The sequence below is a fragment of the Doryrhamphus excisus genome, linkage group LG3, assembly GCF_037039965.1.
Source record: "Doryrhamphus excisus strain RoL-2023G ecotype Guam linkage group LG3, RoL_Dexc_Guam_v1.1, whole genome shotgun sequence".
NCBI lineage: Eukaryota > Metazoa > Chordata > Actinopteri > Syngnathiformes > Syngnathidae > Doryrhamphus > Doryrhamphus excisus.
The window spans coordinates 2,277,567-2,287,500 of NC_136359.1; the positions used below are offsets into that span (position 1 = coordinate 2,277,567).

Genomic DNA, 9,934 nt, shown 5'->3' on the forward strand with positions numbered 1-9,934 from the left:
CCTCCAGACACGACTCATGACAGGATCCTAAACACACACACACACACACACACACAATCTGACGCTCGCCGCTAATCTGGGGACTTGCTCATTAACAGGAGCCCTATAATCTCTCGACAGGCCTTTAATAATGGCGCCGTCTCGCCCCATCTGAGACCCGCCGTTCGTGGAGAGCAAACTTTTCTAAGCCGGAGAACCAAATTAGAGACATGGTTCCTCTGCAGTACGTTACCAACGTACCATGATATTGATTTGTGCAGTCTGGGACCCAAAAATAACAGACCGGCGTACCACTTTGGGTCTGGACCCTTAGTTTGAGAACCCACATTAATCCTGAAGGGGTATTATTTGCAATGTTTGTTTGTGCTGCTTTCATTTTTTTAGAGGTCAATCAAAGGTCACCGGATCCCAATTTTTTCGAAATGAAACAAAATTGGTGGCAATCATTTGTGCTGTTGTGTGCCATTTGAGTTTTTGAGTCATTACACATTATTTTATCAGTCCAGGTTAACCCCCCCCCCCCGACCCCCTAAATTTCCTCCAAATGAAATAGAATTAGTCACATGTGTTTGTGCTACATTTGTGCTATAGCGTGCCATTAAAATGGTCATTTGTGCTGTTTCGTTTTTGGATTTGTACAGATTATTGCATAGGTCAAAATTCACCCACGCCCCATTTGATCCAAATGAGACAAAAAAATGGCAATCATTTGTGCTGCATTTGTGCTTACTTGTACTATTAAAATTGTCAGTTGTGCTGTTTTTGAATTATTACAGATTATTCTCCAAATACAATTAAATTTGCCCAATCGTTCATACTGTTTGGTTTTGGATTATTACAGATTATTTTGTAGGTTAAACTACCCCCAGTTCACTATTTTCTAAAATTGAAACTAAATTAGTCACACAAATTTGTGCTACGTTTGTGCTGTAACATGCCATTAAAATGGTCATTTGTGCTGTTTCGTTTTGGGATTTGTACAGATTATTGTAGAGGTCAAAATTCACCCACGATCCAAATGAAACAAAATTAGTCACACAAGTTTGTGCTAAGTTTGTGCTCCTTCTGTGCCATTAAAATGGCCGTTTGTGCCGTTTTCGTTTTGGAATTCTTACAGATTATTTTACAGGTCAAACAAAATTCACCCAGCCCCCCCATTTTCTCCAAATGAATCAACGTTCGTCAATCATTCATGTCAATCATTTGTGCTGCATTTGTGCTTACTTGTACTATTAAAATGGTCGTTTGTGCTGTTTTGGAATTATTACAGATTATTCTCCAAATAAAACTAAATTTGCCCAATCGTTCATGATGTTTGGTTTTGGATTATTACAGATTATTTTGTAGGTTAAACTTCCCCCAGTCCCCTAAAATTAGTCACACAAATTTGTGCTACGTTTGTGCTCGTTCTGTGGAATTAAAATGGTCATTTGTGCTTTTTCGTTTTTGGATTTGTACAGATTATTGTAGAGGTCAAAATTCACCCATTTGTCCCATTTGATCCAAATGAGACAAAAAAATGGCAATCATTTGTGCTGCATTTGTGCTTACTTGTACTATTAAAATGGTCATTTGTGCTGTTTTTGAATTATTACAGATTATTTTCCAAATGAAACTAAATTTGCCCAATTGTTCATGATGTTTGGTTTTGGATTATTACAGATACCTATGTCCCATTTTCTCCAAATGAAACAAAACTAGTCACATAAATTTGTGCTACGTTTGTGCTCGAAATGGTCATTTGTGCTGTTTTCGTTTTGGAGTTCTTACAGATTATTTTATAGGTCAAACCACCATTTCCTCCAAATGAAACAACGTTCGTCATGAACATTTGTGCAGAGTTTGTGTTGCTCTGTGTCGTTAAAAGGGTTATTTGTGTCGTTTTGGAGTTATGACTGATCATGTTATGGGTCAAAGTTCACCCAGTCCCCCATTTTCTTCAAATTAAACTAACAATTTGTGCAATGTTTGTGCAGTCTTGTGCAATTCAAAATTTTGTGACACTACTATTTTCCTCCTCGTTTGTGCTGTTTTGTGCTATAAAAATGGTCGATTGTGCTTATGTCGGTTTTGTAATTATCATTGTTATGACATCATCCGTCGTAAACTTTAATATCGCAAAAAGTGTTATAGCACATAGCAGCACAAACGCTTGGGACTATTTTACTTTAAATTAATTTTTCACTTTAATGGGGGTGCTGGATTAACTCATATTGACCTGTAAAATAATCTGTATTAAATCAAAAATAAAAACAGCATTGTAACTATTTTGCACGGGGCGGGGGGGCCATTGTCAAAGCATCTTCCTGCCACAACAGAGCCCTCTGCTGGTCAAAGCGCTTTCTATTAAAGATACCACAACAAAAAGGACTGATTTGCTATTTAAAAACAGAGAAAAGACAACCGCAAACAGCCTCCCTCCAATTATCACCTGCTTCCAATTAACACCCAGTCCTCCAGACCCGGGTAACAAAGGTGGGAAAATGTCTGCGGCGATAAAAGGTTGGTGTGCTTCAAGTCTTTTTACACTTGCAACAATTAAGAATGATAAAAAATGATGGCTCCGGTTTCACCCCGGAACGGACTATTTCCATATTTCCTGAGTAGGATTCCAAGACGAGAGTGGGACGGAGTGAGGGGTGTTTTTATGTCCGCCCGCTTGTTTTATTTTGTCATATCGGGGTGTTTCACTCCACGGTTACCATGACGAAGGAAGAGAGCGACGGGGCCGAGAAGAGCAAAGACCACGCCGAGGGGCTCGCATTAGCACTTGGCCCTCGTCACACTCCCGTCGCCTCGCTGCTTCACGACACCCTGCCGTGTGTGTGTGTGTGTGTGTGTGTGTGTGTACCACCAACAGAGCAACACGCCCGACCACGGGATTAGATTTTTTGAACGCTATTACTTTTGAAAGACCACCCTGTTCTTTTGCCAACTCCGTGTAACCTGTGATGGGTCCGTTCCAAAAAGGTCAGGGTTCAATTCCACACACACGTTATTTTGGACTTACATTTCCAAACACTATAATGCGCCACATTTTGATTTTGTTGTGGTTTGACTTTTGTTTTGACGTCAATAATGCTATTGGTTTTGAATTGGGGGGTGGGGGGGTAATCCTGTTCAAATCCTGTGGTAAAAACAATACGCTTATATATAAAAATATACATAAGAATTAAAAGAGCAGCAGACCTACGCCAGGGCTTAAGTGGGTTTACATTGCGTCAAACAGGTAATCTGGATCAAATGCAGATTCAATTTAGGTTATGTGGGAAAAAACTGTAAACAGGAAGTGGCACATAAAAACAATGCAAGCAGTAAAACAGTAAATCTGTAAATTTGTTTTGGCACACATCTGTTTCCCGCCCAATGCTTGCTCTCTTTCCGGTCTGGCGCCACGAGCGCTCCTGGCTCGCACATCAGCACGTCCGGTTAAGTCCTCACCGGACCGTGCACGAGGCACTGGGCTTGGTTAAAAAGGGAACGCGCACACACACGCACCCCCCCCCCCCTCCATCCAAAAAAATAATAATAATAAGTGCAGGGGTTCCTTTGATGTTGCCACCTCGCTGGCAGCACTGCGCACACGCGCGGAACAAGTCAGGTGGAAGGTTGACATTTGCGCGCGTAAAAGTCAATTAAGGGCTTGCGTAATTAAGCCCACTTACCGCTGTGCTTTACGATGACCCTTACCGTAATAACGGAGGTGGGCACACGTCCTCGGACCTTTTATTTGCGACACCAAAAGTTTGATCTTAGCCTTCGTAAGTGGAGCACATGATGGCGCCAAACGCGCAGCAACAACGTGCCATAGGATATTTTAGGGTCATTGTAAAGGTGAGGGGTTCAAATATTTTTTAATTTAATGCACAATGAAAAATTTGAAAACCCGCAGGACTAGAACAGCATCACGTCATGAGAAATCTTAACACGAAATAAAGACAAAATGAAAAGTTAAAGCCACGCCAGCCTGAGCAACAACTTTTACGCGCGGAGGTCCTACCTTCCCACAGCAGGAGCAGCAGCAGCGTCCTCCAGCGCAGGGCGCATCCCCGCGTGGGGTCCATGCTTTCTTCCGCGGCTCTTCCGGTGGATGAGGAAGCTTGCCCGCCCGCTCGCTTCGGGGTTAAACGACGCTCCTCCGTGGAGAGAGAGAGCTCGGGGTGGATCGATGGGGGGGAAGACGGAGGAACTACCTCGCCGTCATGATGAAGTTACGCGGAGTGGGGGTGGAGTGGGGAGAGGGTAAGGGGGCTTTAAGGGAGGGGATCGGTGATGAGGAAGATGATGGGGAGGAAGGAAGTCCCGCTGATGTTGCTTTTTTTTTTTTGCTGCGCTTTAAAATCCAAATGAGAGCCGGGAGTCGTGGACCACCAGCGGATCCATGAGGTCCATCCAGAGACGAGCTTCCATGGGAAGTTACACGCACAAAATGATAATACCAAGTAGTAGAAGTAGTAGTAGTAGTGGTAGTAGATGTAGTAGTAGTCCACTGGGTCAACTCCAACCCCCAGGAAAAGTCGTTTTAATAAATCCAAATTGAGATTCGGTGGTCTGCTGAGCTCCTCCTGCAGGAGAGCAAACATCCACTGTGCTCTTCTGGAGCCTCCTGCCTCTTTACGTGTGTGTGAGAGAGTGTGTGTAGGAGAGATAGAGGGAGAGAGAGAGAGAGAGAGAGTGGGGGTGAGGGGGTATCAAGTTGAGACACTGGGCTCGGATGCAGGATGCATGAGGACTGACGAGGGGAAGAACAGGAGGTCTGACACCCTGAAGAGGAGGAGAAGAAGGAGGAGGGATGAGATGGTGATGAGGAGGGCGGGATTTGGCACTTTGAGAGACATTTAAGCTACCATTGGACACACACACACACACACACACACAGGCTATACTTTTGTAACAACCGTGTACTTGTTGTAGTTTATAGTATTACTCATCCAATTTCTATTGACTGTTGAGGGGGGTGTCCGTAAATAAAAAGGATGAAAAAAAACAAAAAACAATATGACTTATTGAAGTGCACGGTAAGACTTCCGGATGAGGCGCAAGGCTCAAGGGAGGCTTTTTGAGAGGAGCGAGCGCGCCCCCTAGTGCCGTCAGTGCGTGCGCGCACCCTCCATTCCTCCATTCCTTAATTAGTCTTAGACGATAAGTGATGGTTTCCCCGCCCTTTTCTCCTATTTCTGAGTCCCTTTTCTGACTTGAACCTGAACCAGAACCCGATCCCTAACCTCTAAGTGCCGTTACAGGAGGTGTTTAAACCCCCTCCAAGTCTCCAGGAGGCTTTGAAGCTTACAAAAACCCGCATTTCACTGACTTTTTTTGTTATTGTGCCTAAATTGACTAAATTCCCTGTTTCTGGTCACATGACCTGCCCCTAACTGGATGAACCCACCCCCGTGTACATGCCCGCGCTTCATTAAAAAAAATGGCTGCCAACGATTCAGCTTCAGACATGGGAGTCAAACATTTGATTATTTAGTTTGAATTGGTGGTCGAGTGGTTAGCGCGAAGACCTCACAGCTAAAAGACCCGGGTTCAATTCCAGCCTCGGCCATGTCTGTGTGGAGTTTGCATGTTTTCTCCCCCCGTGCATGCTAGGTTAATTGGCGACTCCAAATTGTCCATAGGTATGAATGTGAGTGTGAATGGTTGTTTGTCTATATGTGCCCTGTGATTGGCTGGCCACCAGTCCAGGGTGTAGCCTGCCTCTCTCACCCGAAGACAGCTGAGATAGGCTCCAGCATCCCCCCGCGACCCACGTGAGGATAAGCGGTATAAAAAGAATGAATGAATGATTCCTCTTGCTACATGTTCTTATTCTCTTACAGGCCATTGCATGGCGTTCAGAAGTTACTGTACGGAGTTGGAGTCACATTGTAACGTGAGCGAGGGCTATAACGGGTATCGGTAAAGGTTTAATTACAGCGGCATGAAACAAATCAGGTAAATGTAGACGCGACAATGTATGACGGAATCCGTGCAATTTCTCATACAGCCTGCAGGGGCACCACCAAAGCAGTTCCACTTTTTTTTTTCCCCAAGTTCGAGATAGCAGAAAATGAGAAGTTGACGTGACCAGCAGACGAAAAGAATACTTTCATTGGTCCCAAAATATTCATTCATTACGTAGAAGGATAAGGAAGACATCCATCACTGTCATCACTCATAACCTGCAGTAGATGTTGGAGGCGATAGGAGACGCTGAGCAAAAAGAAAGTTCTCGTGCGTGCGTGTGAGCGTGCGTGCGTGCCAACCCCCAAAGAGTTGCACCAAGACGTGGACAAGGTGAGGCCTCCAATTGAAATTTAACGTCCACCAAGGTCGACCTCAGATATGATAGCGCAGGGTGTGTGATTTGGTGGTTGCCGTAGTAACGCGAGTCTAATTTGGCTCGTGGAACCGAGCTCCCCGAAACGTGTGCTGCTCACGTATTTGAATGCAACACGGCATCCAAGACGCACAAAACAACACAAGCTTGAGCATGGAAGGAAAGTCCTTGAGAGAAATATACGCAGGATTAAATGTTTGCCTACATTTCAATCCATGGAGAATTTAGCCTCTTCGGAAATCATGAGCACAGAAATAGTCTGTTCCAAGGTCAAGCTGCAGCCATTGTTACAACTTTAAGTGTACGTGGAATGCTTTAAGTCACTTTTTACCATTCCTAACTGTCATAGTTGCAGTTTTTCTTCTCCTATGATTATTGTCACACTCCATTGGATGCTAATTGCTACTTCGCTATTATGGATGTGGCCCATCTGATCCAGGATCAGCTTCTGGTACCAGCATAATTAATAATGTGGTGGGAATTTCCAAGGCCAATATCAATATCAGTAAATGTAGCTAAAATAATATCAGCAAATGTGTCTAGAGGAACATCAGTAAATATAGCCAAAATTAAAAAAAAACAGCAAACATGCCCAAAAGAATATCAGCAAACATGTCTAGAAGATTGTTAGTGTATAGCCAGAGATTATCAGCAAATGTAGCCAAAAGAATATCAGCAAACTTGCCTACAGGAATATCAGTAAATATAACCAAAAGAATATCAGCAAAAGTGTCTACAAGAATATCAGTAAAGGTAGCCAAAAGAATACTAGCAAACATGCCTAAAGGAATATCAGCAAACGTGTCTACAGGAATATCAGTAAATATAGCCAAAAGAATATCAGCAAACGTGCCTACAGGAATATCAGCAAATGTAGCCAAAAGAATATCAGCCAATGTGTCAACAAGACCATCTAAATGTAGCCAAAATAATATCAGCAAAAACGTGCCTACAGGAGTCTTAGGAAATATAGCCAAAAGAATATCAGCAAAAACGTGCCTACAGGAGTATTAGGAAATATAGCCAAAAGAATATCAGCAAAAGTGTCTATATGAATATCAATAAATGTCTCCAAAAGAATACCAGCAAACATGCCTAAAGCAATATTAGCAAACATGTCTACATGAATGGCAGTAAATGTAGCCAAAAGAATATCAGCAAATGTGTCAACAAGACCATCTAAATGTAGCCAAAATAATATCACCAAAAACGTGCCTACAGGAGTATTAGGAAATATAGCCAAAATAATATCAGCAAAAGTGTCTATATGAATATCAATAAATGTCGCCAAAAGAATACCAGCAAACATGCCTAAAGCAATATTAGCAAACATGTCTACATGAATAGCAGTAAATGTAGCCAAAATAATATCAGCAAATGTGTCTAGAGGAACATCAATAAATATAGCCAAAATAAAAACAGCAAACATGAATATCAGCAAAACATGTCTAGAGGATTGTTAGTGTATAACCAGCAAATGTAGCCAAATGAATATCAGCAAATGTGCCTACAAGAATATAAGTAAATGTCGCCAAAAGAATATCAGCAAACATGTCTATAGGATTGTTAGTATATAACCAGCGAATATCAGCAAATGTAGCCAAAAGAATACCAGCAAACGTGCCTAGAGAATATCAGTAAACATAGCCAAAACAATATCAGCAAAAGTGCCTACAGGAACATCGGTAAATATAACCAAAACAATATCAGCAAATGTAGCCAAAAGAATACCAGCAAATGTGCCTACAAGAATATAAGTAAATGTAGCCAAAATAATATCAGCAAACATGTCTTGAAGATTATCAGTGTATAACCACATCAGCAAACGTTGCAGCGGATGGGTGCCTCCATATTGTAATGTATCCTATTCTGGTTCTATGGCCGTCATCACGTTTTGCCAACACAAGTACCTTTACCCAACTCACACAAAAAAAAAAAACAGTTCCTGACTCAGTGAGGAAGTCAGAAGATGCAGACTGACTGCAGGTTCAAAGGTCGCCTCCACACCCGGAGGCCGGCGGTGGAGAGAAGAGACTCGTCATGGCCGCCGTCACCTCGAGGTGAAAGCGCGGCGGTGGCGGCGGCGATCTGCTCACCGAGAGCTCACTTGTTTCACAGAAAACAGTTTAGGAGTCACAGCAGCATTTTAACTGAAGAAGTGCAACTGCTTCTCGCTCGGAAAAAGTGTGGAGTGTCATCTCCGCTTTGGGAATGATCGACGTTCCAATACCCTCACTGATGGCCACTAGCCTTTGTTTTTAACCTTTTAAAAAAAAAAAAGGAGAGAAAATAAAAATGTGTTGAAGATTACGACGGCGCTGCCCGCACACTGGGCAGCCATGTTGTACAACATTTGCACGCACTCCATCAGCACGCCGCCGACGCCGCAGCCTGAGATCAATTACGGAGACGCTCGCCACGCCGCTACACATGCAATTTACTGGCTGCTCGTAAATCAATGCGGACAAGTGGGGCTAATTTGGACCATTTGATGTCAATTTGGCCTTGACCCCTTCCCATCACAAACTGACACTCAACACTCCACTTAATGACCGCGCCCCACTTCACTTTATTACACACACTCGTTCATGTAGAGGCATCCTATTACACACACACAGGGAGGGGGGGGGGCGTACAGGCCGTAACTTTGCGCCCGCTGACAGAGATTTCCATATTGGTTCTGTCAGGGACGACTTTGTTTACAGGACCTTCTGCAGGTCGCTATCAATTACCGCCATGGAGATGGGAGAGGAAAAAAAAAAGGGGGGGGGGCAGAGACTGGAGGAAGTTTGACAAAGTAATGGAGTGCAAACAATGGGAGGTGATGGCAGGTTTATTTATTTTATTTTTATTTAATCTTATGTAGCTAGCAGCATCATGGCAAGCGTGCCTCACCGGCACAGGGCTAATTTGGGCTAATTTGGCTCCACCCCTCAGCCATGAGGTCATCGGCGTGACTGCATTGACTTTTCTTTTGTCGTCTGTATTACATGTCTTTTTAGTCATTTCTATTACAAATTTACTGTCCTTCTGGGACCTCTCTGAAAATGGCATTGGTTTCTTCCAAGCAGAATGAGGAGTTTCAGAATAGCAATAAAAACAACAATAATAATAATAATAAAAATAAATCTTAACCTCAATTTGTGAGCAATAAAATCATTTGAGCAGCTCTAATTCTGACTTTGCCTGAAAATCCTGTGTAAAAAAAATTATTAATATTAATAAATAAATATAAATGAATTTAATAAATATAAATAATTATAAATAAATATAAATAAATTCAAAATTTTAAAGCAGAAGTGAGTGCAAGACCCAATCCGCCTTCAAGCTTGTTTCGATTGTTTTTCTAAAACGATTCAATTATAGTCAGCAAACCAATTATGGTCTGACGACGATGATGATGATGATAATGATGATAATAAAGCCCGACAAGGCACCGCTGCCATGGAAACCCCTGCATCGAGTACCGATGTCGTTCCAAGTATGGAACCCTCGTATTGATCACCAGGGACATCGATGGTCACCTAAACGCTGATCAAAAGGTTATACAAAACGCCATTTTGCTTGTTACACTTCCTTGAATTAGACATATTCTGATGCTCGATAACC

At 42.7% G+C, this 9,934-nt stretch overlaps 1 protein-coding gene across 1 annotated transcript in view; it reads right to left on the minus strand.

The window, feature by feature from the left end:
• LOC131127660 (transmembrane protein 132D) overlaps positions 1-9,934 on the minus strand; it is a 171,986-nt gene that overhangs the window by 161,201 nt on the left and 851 nt on the right. Inside the window, exon 2 of the mRNA XM_058069759.2 lies at positions 4,001-4,764. Within this exon, the coding sequence (XP_057925742.2) occupies positions 4,001-4,064 (64 nt within the window). The 5' untranslated portion in view covers positions 4,065-4,764. The remainder of the gene's footprint in view (positions 1-4,000; positions 4,765-9,934) is intronic.